Source organism: Pagrus pagrus (assembly GCF_965226575.1).
Source record: "Pagrus pagrus genome assembly, chromosome: 14".
Lineage (NCBI taxonomy): Eukaryota > Metazoa > Chordata > Actinopteri > Spariformes > Sparidae > Pagrus > Pagrus pagrus.
In genome coordinates, this window is record NC_140198.1 from 13,959,582 (window position 1) to 13,982,196 (window position 22,615).

General features: G+C 39.9%; 1 protein-coding gene across 1 annotated transcript; it reads right to left on the reverse strand.

Moving 5' to 3' along the window:
* Positions 1-3,410: 3,410 nt before the first annotated feature.
* On the reverse strand, positions 3,411-11,827 carry adssl (adenylosuccinate synthase, like). The gene is made up of 13 exons (XM_084374555.1): positions 11,504-11,827; positions 10,835-10,937; positions 9,872-9,940; positions 8,394-8,444; positions 8,250-8,316; positions 8,006-8,113; positions 7,459-7,540; positions 7,050-7,176; positions 6,810-6,964; positions 5,734-5,858; positions 5,497-5,594; positions 4,416-4,565; positions 3,411-4,310 (listed from the first exon to the last, which is right to left on the reverse strand). Exons 1-13 carry the CDS (start codon positions 11,735-11,737, stop codon positions 4,258-4,260), a joined length of 1,422 nt encoding a protein of 473 aa, XP_084230681.1. The 5' UTR covers positions 11,738-11,827; the 3' UTR covers positions 3,411-4,257.
* Positions 11,828-22,615: the final 10,788 nt, after the last annotated feature.

Below are 22,615 nucleotides of genomic sequence, written 5' to 3' on the forward strand. Positions count from 1 at the left end.
AAAACATTGTTTTTTTACATTATTACATTATGTATTTAAAACAAATGACCCACCTAAGAGTTATTACGTCATCTATAAATATGTTACAACAGTAACAGTCAGGACATTTTATCACATTTAAGTCAAGATATGACATAATTAGATGTTAATACATTTACATTATGTATATCGCACAATTTGTGCTACACCACAGTTTAAATAAACTGTATGTGACAATAGGTTGTGGAACTGAACACACGGATACAAAAAAGGATTTTTTAATGTCAGGTACCTTTAAGCAAGGAAAATACATATATACCCCATAATGTACACTTGACATGTGCCAGTATTATAGCAATACATTAAAGAAGTGCATTGTGTTGTAATGTATTTAGAAGCATTTGTCAAATGATCATATATATTTCATAATGAAATCGAACATGACACATCTGTCTCCATCTTTTCCAGCAGATACCTGGTACTTGATCTCTACTTGCTGAGCAGAATTAGATTTATTTTATGCACTCACCAAATAAACCGTTAAATACATTTAGCTCCTTCAATTCAATCTGTGTGAGAGCTGCTGTCTCCCTGTTCTTAGGAAAACTGAACACAGTCCAACCGCAGTGAAACAGGTGTCTTATTGCTCTGGCTGCATAAATCACGACACAGTGCAGTTTATGTTGAATTCATGCGGAAACGGATAAAGAGATGATTATTTATTCTGAGGAAAAATAAATGCAGTGATCAATGTTGATCAGAAAGCTCTGTGGAATACGCAGGGGGAGAATACTGCAGGAGAAGCAACATTTTGTAGTTTCTGCATCGCTCACACAAAACTTTGCCTCCTACTGAATAAATCATAGTCGGAAAAACTCCTCTGATGCTTCATCGGTGTAAATAGTTCAAGCATGGAGAAAACACACCAAAATATGAACATTACTGCAGTTTCCAGTGAAAGGTCATGCTGTCACAGACTTATTTATTCTGATCATATCACAGCAAAGCTCCTGGTCAAACATGCAAAGATATCTAAGAAATAAACCTTAGATTCCTTACTTTTTGTAGGTTGATGGCTTCAATTCCAGGTGTCCTTTTAATTTGAGTTGTAGTTCAGTTGGAAAAATGAAGATTAATTAATAAGGGTCCAGCCAGTGCAGAAAAACAGAAGATAGATTTTGGAAAGAGATCTGAGGAGGGACAAACATCTGACAAGAGGCTTGACGCTCACTTTGATTGACCTGACAATAAATGTTCTCCCAATTACAAGTACGGGAAGGTGGTTGCAAACAAAAGACAGGGAGGTAGGGGGACAGCAGAAACGTGAGGGGGAGGAGGACCACACTGCTATTACGAGCACTTTATTTTCAATTAAGCCTTCTTGCATCTACTGTAAGCTCACTTTCTGCCATTTTTGATGATGCAGGGACTTCTTGGACTGGAAATTGATTGGTTAGCAAACGTCTGCAACTTTGTTCAATTAATGGCAGATGCACTTTCAACCTACAGTAAAGGAAAAAACTTCAGAAAAATACATTTTTTACTCAATGGGGCGCCAGCACAAGTATTTTGATTTACACAATGTAAAGTGGTGGGTCATATTTTGAACTTGTGTCATTGTTATAATGTAACCTGTTAACCTGTATATTATATTTACATGTATATTAATAATTCAAAAGCACATACAATCAATCAGGTTTTAAGAAGAACGCTGGATGCGGTGAAGTATGGAGCCCGAAGTGATCAACACTAAATAAGAAAAAAGGGAAAATAACATTGAGTAAAGTATATAAATGAAACAATATGTTGTGAAATAATTCCAGAAATGATTACACTCAACTCGTTACTGTGACTCTTAATTGTCATTTTTGTTATTTTCACTAGTTAAAGCAGCTACGAGGAGCTTTCACTATATTGATTCTGGCGACCCCTGTGGACAGAAGCGGCATGAGCACCACCGCCTTGCGTCGCAAAGATTTTGACCTAATTCGCACATTTATTTGTTTTGGAAGTGAGTGAAAAGAGACAACATATTATTCATACTATTTTTTAAACTCCACTGTTTGTATCTATTTTGGCTATACATCAAAAACTAATATGACGATGTCAAAACAACATAAACATTATAGGAACATTACCGTGGTGGCTAAGCTAGTTAGCTGGCTATTAACGAGATTGTAAAAGGAAAGGTGAGCTGTGTTTATCTGCAGAAGAAGCTGAATGATGGAGTCAGAATTACTTCGGCATTGTTATTGCTCTAGCTAACAGAAGCTAACTGGCTAAAGTTTGGTAGCAAAACTCCACTGTCATCAGCAAATAAAGGTGTCACTTGGGAAAATAGCATCTGAAAATAAAGTCTTAATTTAAAAATTTAAAAATCATATCATACATGGAATATGGTGGAACAGTTTGAAGCAAACTTTTGACTTTAAGAATTACTTCAACTTAACTTAAACATAAACGTACATTAACAATAATAAAACAATCCATCACAAACAAGCATTTTGATCAAATAGCTGAAATATTTCTTGTGACCCAAAAAGCTTGCAGGCCAAATGATCTTTCAGCATATTTTCTGTAATATCTGTGATTTTATCTCTTCTCAGGACTGTGTGGATGTATATCTTTCCTTGACTTTACTTTTAGTTTTGGTAAACACGCCATAACCTTCTCAAAATGTTCTTTTTTTTATATGTATAAAAGCTTTAATGACATTGCATCAACATCAACTTGGGTGGAAGTGTAATCAGCCAGAATAGCTGGAAAACACCTGTGTGGGTGTGTAGGGCCTTTAGCGCATTAGAAAGACTGGAATATCTGAGAAGCTCCAGTACACTGTTACACCTCTAATCGATTGGGCAGGGGAATCCACTTTACACTTTAATCTAATCCATCTCAGTACTGAAAAGCTTTTAAATTGAGAGAGGAAGTCAGCATAACTAAGGAGGGCATAAAGTAAAAAAGAGTGAGAAAGAAATATTACAGGATGAGAGGTGTGTGACGGTGAACAGTGCGAAAATATCTTCACATTTCAAAAGTAACAATGAATAACGCTGCAGAGGGATCTATGGCAGTTAGTCAGGTGATAATCCTCTTTGGGTTTATCACTACGGGCAATATTTATGCATATTTATTTGATCTTCCATTAAAAGTAAAACATTAATTAGAGCAGCTTGAAACTTGCCATCATTTTGCTGTGGGGACATTCAGAGTCATAACGGCATCACACATCTTTCAAGGTGCAGATATCACATTTGCCAGAGATGTTCCTGTTAACGGAAACCAATAATTATAAGACAGCAATGACCGGAAATGTGATCATTTTGGTTGCCTTATTTGACATCTAAACCCAAACAGGGACTCTAGATTATTAACATGGAGAGCAAACTGTACACCAGGAGCAGAACAATGACAGACAAATTAAGTAACAATTCATGTTACAGTTTCCTTTTATTGATAACAGCAAGCTGATAAGTCTTTTACATTGACAAAATGAATGAAAGTGTAGGAAACACACTGAGATGTACTCTGGTACATTATTGCCTATAGGCTATTTTCTTTACATTTACACAAACTTCTCAAATATCAGTGAACGCCTCAGTTATTATGAAGAAAACACCTATTCAAGTTGCTTAGTGTTGACTTATCTGTCTTGAGGATGATTTAAAAACCACTGTGTTCATTCCAACAATCAGGATGAAAAATAGTTACAAACTTGACAACTGAGATGCATTCATGTTTTTGAAGTGTTTTTAAAATTATTCAATAGAAAAGTTCACAATCCTACTGATTGCACGATGGCTTTCAACCATTTTTCCATCTCATTACAAAGCCTGAAAATAATCTCTTGCTTTCACTGTGATGCCCTTTAATATGAAAGATTCTACGTCTGTTCATCAATTGCTCTTTGAATGTATGTTAAAAAACTAACACGATGAACAGATGTCAATAATGTTAATTAGCCTCAAATGCTTACAAAAAGAAAAACAAAGCTTTAATGTGGAATGGAATAAAGAATGAGTGATCCATCTGCACCATGTTTAAAAATTAACACCCTAATAAATATAGAAACATCATGTGGAATGCATAAATTATATCTAAGAGGAATTATTGTGAATGTGAAGCACAAGCAGCAACTAAAAGTTTCCCAAATAGCCTTGCTGGTGAAGTATTTCCTTTAGGATAGAGTTTGCATTTTAAATCCCTCCGGTAATCCTATCAAAACCTGAAATTATCATCTGAGCTGCTGTTGAGGAGGACTGCAGGTCTGCAGATGGATCAAAACAGTTTGATCATGCTCTCTCTGGACTTGCCGACTCCAACCCACTTCACTGAAATGAGAAAAAACAAAGACGAGACGTGACTGGCAGGTTTGGCTAAGGGGAAAACAGTTTGGCTGCAGTCGCTCCATTAATTTGAAGTGCCTCGTTACGGACCTGGCACTTGCAGGAAGTCCTCGATGAACCGAATGTAATTTTGGGCCTGTGACGGCAGATCCTCGAAGCTCCGAGCTGCCTCGGTGCTGCAGCACCAGCCCGGCAGCGTCTTGTACTCCACTGACACCCGCGTCAAAACGTCCATGTTTGCTACAACACAAGCACATAAATAACACAGAGTGAGGGATGAAATGTTTTTGTTCTGGCTCCTGCGTGTAATTAATTGTTGAAATGAGAGAGCACTAGAAAAGAGCCACTTCATCAAACATCCAGAATAAACCACAGCCATGCTGAATGTACTGTATATAGGGAAATCAGTGTTAAATGCAGGCCGAGAGCAGCTGCAGTGTCATATGAGGCAAAAACAGAGAAGTTGTTTTATCATCCTCTGCTTCATTAGCTTAACAATTCAATTTGCTCCATTAGGCAGTACCGGCAGAGAGATACAGGAGATAAATGCCCCTTCAAATCTGCTGCAAAAGAGATTTTTTAAATCCCCAGCTGTTGCATTTCCTGCTAGTAAAAGCTGACCCATGTAAAATATAGCGCATAAAAGCTATGTTTATCCACCTGAAACCAACATGCGAGTAGTAGCTCTGAAAATAATAACCTATTAGAGTGAATACAGGATCTCTCCTGTGTTAAAGGGAACTAAGGTTCTGTCATTCAAAACTTAATGGATAGAGGGATTGTCTTAAATCTTCTATATTTCCAGTCACACATTAGGACATCAAGCAAATATTACAGTCATCTAGTCTTTGCTTAAGCACAAGTGTCAAACATTCTCGTGATTTGCATCACTAAGGATCGTTTATCTTTGGGTTTGTGGGGACAAGACTGACGTGAAAAGCTATTTAAAGGTGTTTTCTGTAACTTCATTATTTTCCTGGTGTTTTAATCTACGTATATGAAAAATAATTGACAGATAATGAAAATAACCATTAGTTGCCGCCCTGCAGTCATCGGACTATGCCCTTCTTTGAAGTAATTATACTAATGTCTTGTTGTTGACTGTTAAATTCATTATTTATTTGCAGACAAACAAGCACACCTATAAACCAGTTTAGTGGGAATGACCTACCGGGGAAACTTGGTAGAGGTTTTCCGTCAACTTTATAGACCACGCCTACTTTAATCTCTGGCAGCGTGTCCAAAATGTCCAGCTTCGTCAGCGCAATTCTGCGTAAAAGAAAAAAAGAAGAGAAAAAAGTGAACTCTGATGACAATGGACAGACAGAATGTATGATGTCCAAACTAACTCCAGTAATCACATCAGCATGTAAGGATAATACTCTGAAGTGGTGTGATGGTTTCTTACGCAGAAAAGCCGTTGACCATGTGGGCGTATCTGACCAAAATCAAGTCCAGCCAACCACAACGCCTCCTCCTGCCCGTCGTCACACCGACCTCTCTGCCTCTGGACTGTAACAGGTCTCCAGTCTCCTAAAAGACAACAATAAAGCACACACTGTCAACTTTTAAAATCAACACAGATAAATCAGACATTTTAAGGGGCATCGTGCTCATTTGACCTGTTTGGACACTTTTATTTGTTAAGGGACAATCATCTGAACGCTTGCCCTTTTCCAGTAACATCCTGTTTCTCACACACACACACACAGACACACACACACTTGCATGTGGAAGCTGTCCAGCACAGCCGCACTTCTCTTCTGTCAACCAGTGAGCAGCTGGGGTTAAAGTGTCTTGTTAAAGTGCAAATCTAAGTGCAGAATCAGCCGACATGCATCCGACCACAAGTCTCTGAAGCCTCAAGGCTGAGGCTGCCCACAATACCTAAAAATCTGATGATATGACTGACAAGGTCTGACAAGAATCTGCATTACTGAGACGTCAGGTCACTTCAACTCAGGGCTGGGCGATTCACCAAATTATATATTCACAATTTTGTTTTTTCAAAACAACACAATCAAGGTAAAATTAGTATTTTGCGGCATCTGTTTTTTGCAGTGAAACCGAACGCCATGATTTTAACAGAGTTTTGCATCAAAACTCTGCATACAGACAAACCAGTTCAACAATTTCATCATCAAAAAGTTGAATGATATAAGTTAATAGTAGAATTATTGTCATTTAAATCTGATTATTATTTTGACTTTTTCCTGATTGTTGGTTAAGTATCTAAAACATTTCCATTAGCACCATCATAAAACTCAACGTTGTTGACTGTTGTGAGTGCAGTTATCAGACAGTAACAACACATTTTCCTTCCACCCAGTGAAACTGCTGAGCGCCTGAGAAGCCACTGTGATGAATTCGATCCTTTAATCACAACATCGACGACTTTACAGCTTAATAATATATCTCTAATTAGCAGGATCTTTCTCATTACAACATTGAACAACAGCCTTTGCCAAATGTGTCTTTACTCACATTATCCTGCTCTGTCGGGAAAGCACCGACGCCCACCCGGGTGGTGTACGCTTTGACGACACCGTACACTCGGCCGACGTATGATGGAGGCACGCCGAGGCCGGTGCACACTCCTCCCACGGTGCAGTTGGAAGACGTCACGAAGGGATACGTCCCTGAACAGAGACACATCTGTCAACCTGAGGAGGAACAACATCCATCCATCCCCATAATTAATTCCTCAAACCAAGCGGTGCTCACCAAAGTCGATATCCAGGAGGGCAGCGTTGGCCCCCTCCACCAGGATTTTCTTGCTGGGTCCAGTGAGAGCTTTGTGCATGAAGTACACGCCATCAGTCACCAGAGGACGCAGCCTCTCTGCATAGCCCTAAAAAATAGGGACACCAACAAATTTTTAGATTAAATACTTGTTTACATACACAAGATATAAGCCTTTCTAACTGCAGACATTTTAAATCATCATAGTGGGGAAGTTGCAGGTGTTACTGACGACTTTTTAACGATGCCTTTGATATCCATCTATTCTGTGGAATTCAGCCATCATTACTTTTATTAGTTACACCTGTGCTTTTCCTGCTGTCACAATATCAAAGCCAAGCAACTGGACTCTGTCAGCATTTCTTGGCTCTACATGATGACCCGTCCTCACCTTCAGCTGCTCCAGTTCACCATCAGTGTCGATGTTGAGGTTTGGATACATCGTCAGGAAATGTTCTGCCAACATACGAAACCTGTGAGGAGGAGAGAGTTTGTTCGTTAAAGTCTGTGTGTATCCCTCTGTAAGCACATATACTTCCACTTTTTTATTTCACAACATGACCTACAGGACCAGGCCAGCTGTGTGTACCACAGCAAGGTGTTGCCACCTGGTGGCAGGACAGGATATTGAAGAATTGTGTTAAAGCACCTGACAAATAAATCTGCTGACGGTGTTAAACTGTGAACACCCAAATGTCAAAAATTTCCTCCCACAAATTAAGAGAATTGCTTTGTCAAAATGTGGTCCTAATGCTGACAAAATGTATTCCTGACCTCAATCAGAAGTTCAGCAATCAAAATCTGACATAGTGCCTTCAAACACTGATCTGAGGTTGCAATCGGCAGTATTTGACACCATGTCTTATTTTAGCTCACTGATGATATGGCAACATATATAGAAGAGAAAATGAAAGAAGTTAGAAGTTAGAAAGACTCACTTGTCCTCAAAAACCTTAAAATCTGAGACCAGGTCACACACTCGAATACCGTTCCGAGCAGCTTTGGAGGAGTAGGCAGGACCGATACCCTTCTTAGTGGTTCCCAAACTGGAGCACAAATAAAACCACAACATTAATAAAAATAATTAAGTATTTATTTAATAGAAAATAATCCCGTTGAACTTAATTTAACAGCATACATTGTAATATGAATCTTAATTGAAACTAATGAGAGTAGATTTACTTTTTCCCTTCTTGCTGCTGCCGCTGCTGCTCCTGGATGCCATCGACAGCTTGATGGAAGTTGAACACTAGAGGAGGAGGGAAGGGGCCGTCAATAACAGAACATTTCTCAATCAAAAACTTGACTGACAAAATGTTTACTCACCAATGTGGGCACGATCAGAAATCTTTAACCTCTCCTCCCATCCTTGTAATCCTGCATGCAATACAACAAGACCAACATTATATGTTAGCACACCAGGAAGGCCTTTTGTCACAGCAAACATTTAAACGTTTTCGCAGTAGGAAAAGCAGAGGTGTAACTAATGACATTAACTGTGGCTCTCCTCTGGTATGTAAAGTATCACAACAGGGACTTTCAGCTGTGAGTGGAGAGGGACAGCTATGGCATCTGGCAAACAGTCCAATGGGTTGCCGCAGTGGTAGAAACTGTTTACTAAGCAACAGGGGTGTCTCGTGCCACGAGATCTTGCGATTTTAAAACATATTTCTAATGATATTTCTCATTGAGGTGAAAAGCTGTCTCGCAATATCAGAGCATAATGGATACAGAGCAGCAGCCACCATGACGGAGTCTGACATTGAACACAATAATTAGCATAGAATATGCCCCCGGCACTTGTAAATCGTTTGTGTGGCAGCATTTTGGGTACCCGGTGGAAACAATAAACGGCGACAGAGTGACAGACAAGACACAAACAATATGTAAGCTCTGTGAGAAAACAGTGCTGTGAAAAAAAAAGAAAAACAGCACTTTAAGTATTCAGAGAGTACTACTTTGATTATGGATTGCACCTAAAAAAATAAGACTGATTGTTTACTTTTAATTTGCGGAAAGGAGATTAGTTGAAAGGTCACACACAAGGTCTGAAGAGACTCATGAGACATCCCAAGACATCACATAGGAGAGATGTGTTGTTTAACTCTTATAACGGCTACTTCTATGACTACCTTTCAAGACTTTTTTGACGTATTGCTGGGTACAGCAAACCGGGCGTTCTCCCGTATTAGACAGTTGGGCTACAACGCCACGAAGCGGGATAGAATCGCGCATTCGCAGTGAAACTTTCCCTTCAACTGCCGCTGCCTTAAGTCTCTAATAAAAACCATGACAGAGAGCCAAAGTGCACATTACCAGGACCCTGAATGTAAAACAGCTATAAAGAAATCAGCCATAATTAAATTCACAAGTTACATCTGTGCTTTTCCTATTTCCTCCATGTCCCCATTTCCTATGTTGAAAAAAAATCTATTTACTGAGGCTCTTTCCACACAAGAAGGCTTTAGATAGTTGAAAAATCTACTTTCAGTGTTTATGACAGCCAGAAAGTGAGGTTTTTAGAAATTATGATGCAAACACCCATGTTTGCTTCCTATTTGGGTCATTCACATTTGCCAATGATGCTACATACATTAATTATTCACAATCAAGAAGCAAACACAGGTATCTGCCTTTCCAAAAAATCTCTGTTTCTGCGTGTCTGGATATAAACACTGAAAACCAAGTTTTAAATATCTTCCCACTGAAATAAGTTTTCCAAAGGTCTGTTTTCATTGACCCAAAGTGTTAACGTGTAGACAAAAGCCCAAAACTGCATCTCCGCCATTTAAAAGAAACATTACCTTTGCCTTTCTGCAGGTTCTTTGCAGCCTCTTCAAACAGACCTGGCATGTGTATCACCACTCCATTGCCTGTAATGTAAAATCAAACATTACCAATCCTCATGAGAAATAACTTCATGGGCTACCACATAATACATTTTTACTGGGTACCAGACTGCTAATGTTTTCCCTGATGTTTAATTTCTATAACACAACCTATTTTTTTTACTGAAGTGTTCCTTTAATGCTTCCTCTTTTCACGTTTTCAAAATAGTACTGAAAGACATATGGCTACGTAAAAGAGGAAATGCAAAATACTTCACATTTAAATGGTGATTGTGATTTCAGAGCAGCAAAGCAAAACTGGTTTAATTTGCATTCAGTTTATTTTTTCTTCCATCCTTTAGTTTCACCTTTAGTTACCCTTTGTGTAACTATGCACACTCTTGTGTTGATTTTTCTATATATACTCATGCGTACTTTGTTTCCTAGCGACTCCTAGATAAAACTAATACAGTCTAATTCAACAGCACTGCAATAAACCCTGCCTTCATTAAGGCAGCACTGTTTAATGTGTTTTGTGAGAGGTCATCTTTATGGTTATTCTGGAGATTGTAGTTTGCACTGTTTTGCGTGTTTCTGTTATTTTAGTCTACCCTCATTGATACATGTGGGGTGGACAGTAAGAAAAACAAAATGACTAGAAAGGTTTGAGTAAACACTACTCTAGATCAGCTTCAATGCAAACAAATAAGACTAGAAGCTTCAGGAAAGTAGGACTTACATTAGTTTTAGCTAGATGTATCTAATGAACTGGAAACCATGTACACCAGCCACAACAAGAACAAGATCCCCCCCTGACACATCACTGATAAGGCCCTCTGTCTGCTGATAATGGTCATAAACTGATGCTTTTATCAGGACCATCATCTTCCCGCCACCTTGAAGTGTCTTTCAAAATAAAACACAGGGATCGTCTCATACCAATGAAGGAGACAGCCTTCTTGTTGAGCACTCCGCTGGGCAGCAGGTGGAAGTCGTACTCCACCGAGTCCACAACCACCGTGTGACCTGCGTTGTTGCCCCCCTGCAGACAGTACAAACATTACACATGCTGGCGGGTAGTTTTCTGGTGAGAGACACACACACTGGAGGGCAAGTAAACAAGACAATGCATCAATACTGAGGACAGGAGCAATGTCACGGTCCTGCACAGCACCACAGCCCGGGTTGTGCTGAAAGATAACACAACTGTTTGTTTTTTTTCTTTTACGATAAATGCTACCGACATGACTGGAGAGAAGAGGGAGAGGAACAGCTGTGTGACCACGGGCGGTCAGTGCCTTACATAAGGGGCACGTTCACCGGATATGAGTGTGTGGAGGTCATTAGCTGAATTCAGTCACATTTTGATCCAACGGGAGCAGATAAAAACAAGACAAATCAGCTCAACAGTCCTCATTAGCATCAACTTAGCACCTCTACATCCGGGAGGTCACACAAGGTGGTTGACGTCGGTCATGAATATTTAACGGAAGCTTAACGGCGACGACGCTCACCACACTCAGCGGACGTGTTAGTAATAACACCGTTGTGTAAAGCAGTCGGGTTGAACGCTAACTGTGAGGTTGAATGGACAGTGTGGTTGAGTACCTGGCACCTGCATACGATATCCGCATCCATTGCGAGCAAGTCCACAACTTTTCCTTTGCCCTCGTCGCCCCACTGCGCCCCGAGCACGACGGTCACTTTGTTCTGAGGCTCCTTCGGGACACGGAGAGCGGAAACCTGCGAGGAGCACTCCCGGGGCCGCTTCACGACCGGCTCCCCGTTCAGGGACACGGTCTCCCGTCCGTTAACGTTAGCCATGGTGCTGTCGGATGCCATGCTGCTGTCCTCCTTGTGCAAACCGGAATATCGTTTTACCGCGTTTCTCTGCGTCACGGGAAGTGCTGGTCCGCCGCTTCACCGCGAGATGGCGCTGTTTCTTTTCACAGCCCGAGTTCCTCTGAATGTCAAAATACATCTATTTAAGCACATTTATCGATTTGTTCTTCCTATAACTCTTTCAGACTGACTGTAAGCCATTAACTGACACACACACATTGTATTCAACTCGGTTTCTATGTTTTGACGGAGTGTTTATTAAATTAAAGACCATATCCGTTGAAGACATCACGATTTACGAAGAACATGTAAGTACAAGCATGGTTCACTCCCCTGCACTTCCGCCTTCGTTTAAACCCTCGGTCCCCGCTGCTCGTTTTTTGTTAAGACCCGCCTTACTCTGCTTCTTATTGGCTAGTAATCGTTGCCCTATCTTTGCTCTGCCTCTGTTTGGCTTATTCTGATTAAAGCGATCAGAGGCAGAGTAGGGTGGCTCTGGACCAAGAAAAAACAGTGGGATCCATAATAACTGTGATGATGGACATACTGCACATCTTTGTTCCTTGACTTTTCCCCTTAACCAGCTGAATCCAATGTTTTCTACCTACCAGACAAGAAAGGGGCTAGCTGCCTGTCATGTCTGGTGCCTTTGTGACTACACCCTACACTGATTTAGCACTGCAATGTGTGCATTATGGTCGCTTTATTTACTGCTAGGTGGCAGCAAAGGCAGCATTTTCAACTTGTGTGTATACTTGTCAGGCCCCTACATGTCCAGATCATACTGTTATTTTCCTGTTGCATATTCTAATGCATATTTGCATTTTATGAAAACACAACAAACAAAGTGACAGAGTGTACCCGCAGAAAATATTCCTCGACGACAAGTCTGCTTGTTTGGTTTTCCGGACCACAGCCTCTTACCTCTGCCTTGTCTTACAGTTGTTGTATTTTCGTAATTATTTGTGGCAGTTTAATTAGTAAACTATGTCATTTGTACTTGAAGTAATTTGTATTTTTGACTCAAAGTGAAAACATAAGGGATTTAAAAAATATATATTATCAGATTTCACAGGGGAACCAGGCTCTAGGATTGCCTGAATATCTTTAACTTTAACTAATCTTTAGCCTTGTGTTGTATTTACATGCAGTTTTAAACATGTCAATCAGCAATATTAGGCTATTTGAACCCAACTGATAGTTGTCTGTGGGATCATGTAGCTGCTAGATGATCCCATAGACATGCAGGAACTGAACTAAGCTAAAAGCAGGCAACTTTTTCCTGAGCTTTGTCCGAGGGAAGGCCCACAGTCTCACATTTTGAAAACCCCTGACCTGACTTATATGTGGTCTGTGCACATGCTCTGTATGGAGTCACTGTATCTGATCGTCTCCGCCTGAGTCTCTCTGAACATTATATTTTCCCCCTCGCTCATATTATGGAATATTGTAACATCTCCGACCACACTTAATGCGGATGACACACAAGTATAGGACAGTGACACCACATGACAACAGTCCCTTATATTTGCTGAACAAGTCCATCAAACAAATCAGTGAGTGGATGATCAACTGAACACCGAAAAACTGAAGTAATTGCTTTTGGCCCCAAACAAGATTAAAAGCCTCACCTTGAATCTGTGACCCTAATATCTACAAATCATGCCCGAAATCTTGGTGTAGTTACTGAATTTTGACAGCCACATAAGGACAATTACAAATCCACCTATAAAACATAGCAAAAAAAACAACAACTTGAGAATGCTTTTACTTCACAGGTCATGGCAAAAACATAAAATCATTCAGCTCATCGAGTGCTGCTGCCAGAGCACATTGCACCAGTCCTTAAATCTCTGCACGGGCTTTCTGTGTGTCGGAGGATATGTTTTTAAAATCTCACCACTACTCTTTAAAGCATTACATGGTGCTCGCTGAATGGCGCCACACAAATAAACCTGCCCTGCCTTCAAAATGGTGAATTATTGATTGAACAGAATGCAAAAGTGAAGTTTGACGGCCATTATCGGTCATTGTTGATCTTGTAAACACACTAGTTTTGTTTACAGGCTGGGTTTCGATTAATGACACATTTTACAACATCAATTATAAGTCAATTTTTGTATTGACATATTATAGTTTAACAGTTTAATTTATTTTAAAGATATACTACATGATCAGTAGTTTAATGTGAAAATTAAGCTTATTATTGTGACTTTGGGCCCTCTAAAATGTCAGAAACTCAACTGACTTGTCTCCATGAGGCTGAAATGGCAGTCGAGAATGCCGTTGACACTTCCTCATCCCAGTTCTATTTAAACAGGCTTAACAGCTTAACATGAGGTCAGTAAATGTTTTTTTACCGTGGTATCTTCATCCTCGCTGTCCCTTTAATGGCCCTGTAATTACATTCGCATATCATAATTATGTTTGCATAACGTTCTGTCGTTCTTTTATCTTTCTTGTTTATGTATATTCAAGGTAAGCTATTTATCAAATGCATATCTGAATGCACCTGACGGTCTCTAGCAAGGTTTAAACAGACCAAAGGAGACAAATGACAGACTCATCGGCACACAGAGCAACACATTAAGATTTATTCATTGTAAAAGATGCTTCAGAAACAACTGCGATTAATGTAAAAGTCACAAAAGTCACCAGTTGTAGACACATCCACGAAACCAGAAGCTTCTTCTTGTTGAGGTCTGTTCATGTTCAGAAGGACAAACATAGCAGTGGCCTACAGAACTGACAGGCAGATGTTACACTCACTGGCTGTCAATTCATAGGTCATCACCTTGTGCCCCAGTGGAAACTCAATCAAAGTGAAACATCCCAGAAACAAAAAAAATCTTTGTTCACATCGGTGTTGAGGTGTCGTGTTCGGTGTCTCTCTGCAGGTAACAGCACCTCCACTGGAACACAAACAGCTTCCACATGGAGTTGCTGTTACATCCAGCGAGCACCTCAGGCCCAGCTTCTCCAGTCGTTCTCCAAATGGACAAACCTATGGTGAGATCACACCTCCAGTTCCTTCACGGGGGAGGGTTGGGCGCCGCTGTGGAAATACCTGAGATAAAAGAGAGAGAGAAAGAGGAGAAAATGAGCGAGAGAAGCACCGAGGTTAACTCAGGATTCAAACTCGGAGGCAGCAGCTTTAGTACGTGAGGAGTGTCCACTTTGCGAGTGACTTTGACCCGGCAATTTCCTCCACCCAGTTTTATTGCCTGAAGTAAACGGCATCATTGCTCTCGCTCTTCCAACAGCACGGCCAAAGGGCCAAGGCCTATATAGATAACACAGATTTTATGGTAGCTGTCAACATGAGGGCGCTTTTCAATATGTGAATATAAGGGTGTGTCTGACCTATGTACCTGCGAGCCCTGCATTTCCTGCTCACACTGACATTCGTCCTCATAATTACTAAAAGATTGGCATCATAGTTTGCCAATATTTTATCAGATTGGAGGTTTTTGGGTTTTTTTCATCCTGACTTGTTCAGTTGACGAAGTAATATCTCTGTAGACTTTGACTTGCAGTAAAAACTGTAGAGAAAAACAGAACAATAAAGCAATTAAAGGATCAGCAGCTCTGTCAGGACATCTATGCTTGTACTTGACTGTTTCTTTGTCCTGTTGAATAGAGCCATCAGATGGCATCCATCACTTTGTGCCTCTTCACAGACCGAAACTTTTATTAGAAAATCAGTCGAATTAGACCTAGTTTGTTTTATTTTATAACTGTGCCCAAACTCTTACAACACTACTGGCCCTGACAAATACAGAAACACGTTTTGGACGATTGTAAAACAGCAAAAAAGAAATAAAGGTTTTGTCTGAAAATACATGTGTCCTTTGACATAGAGCCTTTTTAATGTAGTAAAAAAAATAATAATGCGGAAATATACATTTTTCTGATTTACCACCTGATTTTGTCAGGTATTCTTTCAAATAAATAATTGCCGTTTTCCTTCGTTTTAACCCTGTAAATTTCACATAAACACAGTCTTAGTTTTCACTTGAACTCACCTTTAGATGCACCCTGGCCTGGTGGCTTTCATAGGACGAGGCCAAAGGTTTAAAGAGCAGTCAGGTGTCGTGACGCGGGGGAGCCGAGGACAGAGCAGAGGAGCAGAGGGGGAAAATAGAGAAAAGTAGGAACAGAGCAGACAAGACCAAGGCAGAAGAAGACACTGACAGCAAGGAGCTGCTGAAAGAGCAAATGTAAATGCCAGCAATGACGGCGAAGCAATGGCAGCGAGGCCGAGCAGCCAGTTTAAGAGATCAGGAGTTGGTGGATGGTTAATTATTACACTTGCAGTCAATATTTAACAGGCCCAGCGCCCTGCCCCTCAGTCCAACATCCTGATTCCACACCGACTGACACAGAGGGTAGGGCCGGCGACAAGCACATCTCTTTTGTCCCCTGTGCTAAATATGTATTCAATGCCTCACATGGCCTGGAGAAAAAAACTCCCAATGCAAAAATGTGCTTTTTTTTTTTAGTCTTACTTGTGATTTGGAAAACCTCGAACTCATAATTCTAGGAATTTTTCATATCATTTGAGATTTTTATTGTGAAAGCGCCACATGTGTGTCAAGACCAGATGAGATGCATGATGCACTGAGGTATCGACACGTGAGCCCAATATACATTTACTGCTCCAGTCGACTGGCTCACATGCACACACCTACGCACCATGACTGGAATAAGGAGATATGAAACTCGGGGCTGTGAAGCAATAGCACAGGAGGAAGCAAAACTGGACTGCAGTCACGGAGCGAGAGTGAAGGAAAGCACAATAAAAGGTTGATTGAAAGGTGTGTTTAAGAGGGTGCAGAGTGCACTTTGATGCTTACAAATTATTAATCATGTAATGAGTAACAATCACAGCAAGTAAACAGAGTAAATAAGCCTTTTTTTAAATCGCTGAAGACAGAAGGTTAGGGTGAATGACCCTGAATGATAAAGTCTTCCACGTATGTAATTCTTTAACTTAAGGGCAACTGTAAAATGACTCATGCCGTGTGACACAAAGTACAGGTTGTAAAGTGTTAACACTTAAAGCAGGGGGGCCCAAATCTTTTCCTAAAACTGAAACTTAATGGTGGACCAAAAGCAAATACCTATTGTATTGTTAAGAAGCAAACTGGCACTGGGATCCCAGGTTCCCTTAACTGAATCACTTCCTGCTCTCAGATTATGAAAAATAATGAATAATTAGTGATCCAACATATTTGATGAGCTTTTTTGCCTCAGGACAGAAAAACAGCACAAAAGTCAATTTATATCATATCTTTTGCTTATCGAGTTTAAAGGAAAAGTTCACACAAAAATGGAAACGCAGCCGTTATTCACTCACCCCCACGCTGATGGAAACATTTCTGGAGCTTCATGGGAAAAAAAAGCGTTGCAGCATTCTCCTGAACAACTGGAGCAGACTGGGAGTTGTTTTAAAATGTAAAAAAACAAACGTTAAATGGCTCCACACAGCCTGTCCAGCATAATCCAAGTCTCCAGAAGTCTGAGCGAGCTCTGTGGGGCCATTTTATTTATTATTTTTCAGTTGTTTATTACTTCTCAAAACAAGTCCCCATCCACTTCAGTTGTTTAGGAGAATGATTTAACCCTGTTTTGCTGTGAAGCTCCAGAAATGTGTTTTCATGTGTGTCATGTATTTTCATTGACACGAGTGTGAGTAGATAATGACTGAATTTTTATATTTGGGTGAACACATCCTTTAATTTCTTTGTAATAAAAATCTGGCAGGCCAAACTAAACTTCACTGCCAGCCAAATCTGGCCTGCGGGCCCCACGTTGGGCAGCTCTGACTTAAAGTTTACTGATTTTACTGGTTTAAATTAGCTCCTATCTCTTCCCATCAGTCCATTATATTTTGTTCAGCCCCGCCGGCGGTGCTGGATTTGTGGATCCGACTCTTCTTTGTCATGGATATTATTTTAATATCTTTCCTCTATGATCTGTCAGAGGAGTGCCTGGAAAATAAAAGCAGCGCTATCTGGTGATCTAACAGGGGCGAATATTCACAGCGTCATATTGAAACAGAATGTATATCAGCAGGAAAAGCTGTTGTTCCTCTGGTTTTCTGTCCTCATGTAGACAGAATCACTACCTTATCTATATGCCTACAGCACGAACTCCTTTAACGTATTCAGAAAAGTGTGATATGTAGTGAAATACAGACAGTAAAAGCATATTTTACTTTACTTCTGCCTCCTCTTTTATTCATAAACTTGGGCTATCTTATCAGAAGTCGAAGGGATTGGTATGCCTGAGTGCAGAGTCCAGTGTCTCTAAGAGAGAGCATACGTGCACAGCATTAATCTGCCACACAGATAAAGGCGTTTCTCGCTCCTTTGAATTGACGACGCCTGAGGTCATAATAATTTCTGCTGCAATTTAGATCAGATAACGACATCAATCTGCTGAGCCTGAAATTATCTGCACAAGGTCACAGCAAAGCCCTCGACTCTTAGCTGACGACGATCTATTTTAGAAACGACTGACTCCATTAGGACGGTTGATGTTCCTTTAATGGACAAACGGTTCCGTTTTTCTGAGCTCGATTTAATTATTTGATGTTAAAACAATCTCTAGCTTCAGTCTGCTGCTTCCCGTTGTGTCTGCGAATTATCTTTATTTGTGTTTAAATGCGGACTGACTTCTGATGAGAGCTTCAGTGGCACGCTGTCACATTGCCAGCTTCACTTTTTGCTCTTTTGTGTATCTTCCTTTTCGTCTGTTTTGAAAAGAAAAAAAACTTAACTGAGAAGCCGAGATCAAAAGAAAAAGATGTAATATGTGAGAGAATTTTTAAAGATATTTTATGACTCAGTCCAACATGTGACAATACCAAGATGTCCACGATGCTACTTCAAAACTTCGACCGGCCAGGCATCAGATTTCTGATGACTAATGTTTCTTGCATAAAAGCAAACTGTTTTCTTTTTGGTTGACTGGTTTGAATTTTTAACATTGAATCAAGAGATACCCTGTTGCAGTGCAGCAGCTCATATTTGTGTAATCCACCTGCAGTTTCTTCATATTTTCATGTGCAGACCTGTTGAAATCAGGTCGTTTATTTGAAAACACAGCCTTCAATAAAAATAAGAGGATGTTTACCTCTTATTTTTATTAAGGCCTTCTTACTTCTTACTTATTGAGGCCTTCTTACTAAGAGCAATCGGATCCTGTATTCCTGAGCTGGAACAGCCTCCAACACTTTCCCCTCCTTAGGATCAAGCGTTCATGTCTGCTGATCTCAAAGATATCCTCACTGCTCAATTTGGAGATGATCTTTGTTCATATTCTTTTGCTCGAGTTGATATCTTGATCCGGACACATAGAAAGCAATAAAGCATAAAATGTGGGGAGGCTTGATAAAGCCTTTGGGCTCTTGGATGAGGAGACTTTACACCTGTCAAACTGGAGTGAGTGGTGTTTGATGGAGAGAGGCTCAGTAATGATCTACAAGCTTGGAGTAATAAACTTTTCTCCTGAGAAATAACGTGGAGCAGAACAAAGCGCTCTTCACCTGTTGCAACCTTCTTTCTTGACCCTCCCCTGACCCCTACGATGTTTGTTAAGACGTTGGTACCCCCCAGCCTCCCCCGATTCCCCTCAACCGTCACCCCATCTTGTGCAAAGGTCAAACCTCCATGCAGCATTTATGTTGAATTTGGAAGAAATGGGATTAAGGTGCAGGGCACATATCCAAAAAAGCACACATACATACACACAACTAAAATATTCTAGGTGAATAATATATATATGATATATATATAAAACTTTAGGGCTTGGGTCAACGTCCATTGAACTCTATCTTTCCTGAGACAGTCTTAGGAGCTGTTGACACCGATCCACTATATTGCCTGGTGTTCTCTAAGAACTGCCTGGATTGCTGTTTTTGTGGAAAAAGAGACCATAATGTGGGAGGAGCTGGTCCCAACAGGCACTGAATGTCATGTGATCAACATGAGGTTTTGACGCTGAAAGTATGAAAGCATGAAATGCAGCTTAGATCCAAATGAACTGCATTAGTGAATTGTGGGGTTGTCCAGGCTCCTCCGAAGTTTCTATCCTTCCTCCTGCTCCTGTCTGATCTTTTCCACGTCTGACTTGCTGTACAGTGTTGACCTTAAAAGTCAGAAAAAGTCAGAAATAGAACTAAGGATGGTGGGATATATCAATTTCTGAGTCCTTTCATGCACAAAGGTGTTTTCTTCATGTTTTTATCAGACATGTCACTCAATTCATTTAGTGCAAGTCTCAAGTGAGTCACAAGTCATTTTGTCTTGGGTTAAATCAAATCAAGACCCAAGTTAAGTTGCCTTTTTACTGCATTCATAATCATTCAGTATTCGGTCTTTATAAAATGAATGTTTTAGTAACCGTCTAATAATGATATCAGCCATTTATCTAATCCTTTCAATTAATGTGTATCATACTTGTTGATATTCAGTGAAATACATGTAATCAAAGAAAACACAAATAACTTGTCAAAACGTATTTATTTCTTCTCAATCAAAAACAATGAAGTCAAACCAAGTCAAAAGTCTTTATAATGTCCAAGTCCAAGTCGAGTCTTCAGTAAATCAGTCTGTCAAGTCAGGTTGCAAGTCATCAAATAAATGACTGAAGTTGAGCCAAAAAAAGAAACGTACTGGAGTAAAAACTACTAGATTTGCCTCCATAATGCAAAGAGCTGGAAGTATAAAGTAGCAAAAAATGATTATACTAGGGTAAAGAAGTACAAAAGAACAAGCACCTGAGTCAATACACTTAAAACAGGACTTAAAGTACATCAGTATGGTTTTCCTGGAGCTGTAAAGATGTACTCTGACCTCTGTTGGTGACAGACTGAATTGCAACAACAGCAGCAGCAGCAGGCCTCCGACTCTGAGCAGAGGCCCCTTGTTACTGACACCATTTCTAAAAGCCTGAACAAAGCCTTTGCCTCCTCAGCTCTCCTGGCTGAATGAGTGACTCTCATTAAATGGAAGCGCCCTCTCATTTCCCCTTTATCCCCCTGTCAGAGATCTGATGCTGTTATTTAGACAAAATGAATATTTTCAGTATTCATGGAGGGAGCCTTCATAACCTATTTCCCTAAGGCCTGATGAAATCTCTCCCCTCCGCTCTCTCTGCTGCTTCACTTTCATGCAGGATTACCAACACTCATACATTTGAATCTGTAATGTCTCTCATGTATTCCTCCACCTCCATCTGTGTCCTTTTTTGGCAAAATATCCTTACTGTTTATCTTCTCTGTGCTTTTTATCTAAAAAAAAACATCAATAAACATATTGTTCAGTCAAACAATACTGCTTTGTCTTTGGTCTGGGAGGCAGCCATTACAAAAACATCCCCACCTCAGAGCACCAACATCTGCTGCTGATCGGGTGAAAATGTTTAGGGAGTTCTGGAAATGATGACTTGAAATGCCACCAGGTGGAGAAGTGGACATGGAAAAGTACAGGCTGGAAACTGAAAGCCAGAAATGTAAACAACAACTTTTGAGAGCTTTAAAATCATGATTCATCAAAAAAATTTAAAAAAACAACTGCCCACAGATGTATGACGATCCATCTGCGTTATGAGGCAGTGTAATCATATTGGGTGTCACCTTAACGGCCTGTTGAATAACTGGTTGACCTATAATTCAGCTTCCTACAGAGCTTTAATAAAGTTTAAGCTCATTTTAAGCCAGAAAATTACTAAAAAATGAACAAATAACTTGCAGATTCTCCCAGTATTCAGTGTGCCCATGTACAGCTCACACTCATAGACATCACTTCAGTTGCTCACTAGCTGCTGTGTGCTTGAGGTTTCTTACTATACAACATATAATGGGGTTGGATTGAATAAAACTCACTCGGTTTTATAGTCAAAACATTCCTGAAGCTTCACAGCATTCTCCTAATCGACTGAAGTAGTGGAGGACTTGTAAAACTTAAATGACCAAAAGAAATATGAAATGGCTCCATACGGTGTAACAAAGCCCTGAGACCCCAAATTGTGTGGCAACACTTTTAGCTTCAGTGAGGATTAAGGCATGGTGCTTACATTACCCACAATGCAATTTAGATGCCACTCATCCAAGACCTGCAATCACACTTTAATGTGTAAAATAGTTTAAATTGCCCTTTCAGGAAATCATCAATAAAGCACAGACACAGTTTAGTTGTATATAAATTGCACTATTTTATTCATCTGATACTAAAAACAATGTGAAACATATAAATGCTGCGTGATGATTACGGATCATGTGTCGAGAGATGCTTGTGTTGACATTTGTGTCTTGAATGAATGAAATCTCCCAGACAGCGTGTGAAACGGACTGGGAGAGGTTGAGGCTTTTTATAAACCAAATAGTCACAAAACAAATGAGGCAGTAAAACCTCATAACAAAGAAATCAATAAGATCAAGTGCAGTGAAATTGGACTCATAATTTACATTTTTTAAAATAACTTCAGGCTTTGCTGCCCTTTTGTTCAACTAAAAGTCAAAAACCCCTCTGGCACTGTCATACATGACTCATTTAAGAGGCTGGAACCAGTATGTTTGACATTTTGGTTTGAAAAGTGGCCGAAACGATTAATCAATAACAGGCAACTAAATTTCTTTCAATGACTATTTGATTAACAAAAAAAAAAATCACTGCAGCTCTACTCTAAGATTTACTCATTTAATTCAATGTCAGAAAGCCCTTTCCTCTTGAGATTAACTGCCGCTAAGAACCAGCAATGAAAGTGAGACAAAAGTTAAAACATTAATCATGTTCAACAGACTAATGAATGAAATAAATTATCTTACATCAACTCATGATGTGGAGACATTAAATACATTCAGACAAAAAA

Excerpts from the sequence above, each read along its gene's own strand:
- adssl (XM_084374555.1), bottom strand. The coding sequence starts at position 11,737 with ATGGCATCCGACAGCACCATGGCTAACGTTAACGGACGGGAGACCGTG. Across the intron at positions 8,317-8,393 it reads TTCTGATCGTGCCCACATTG|TGTTCAACTTCCATCAAGCT; the intron begins GTGAGTAAACAT and ends CTCCTCCTCTAG. Across the intron at positions 7,177-7,458 it reads GTGAACTGGAGCAGCTGAAG|GGCTATGCAGAGAGGCTGCG; the intron begins GTGAGGACGGGT and ends CCTATTTTTTAG.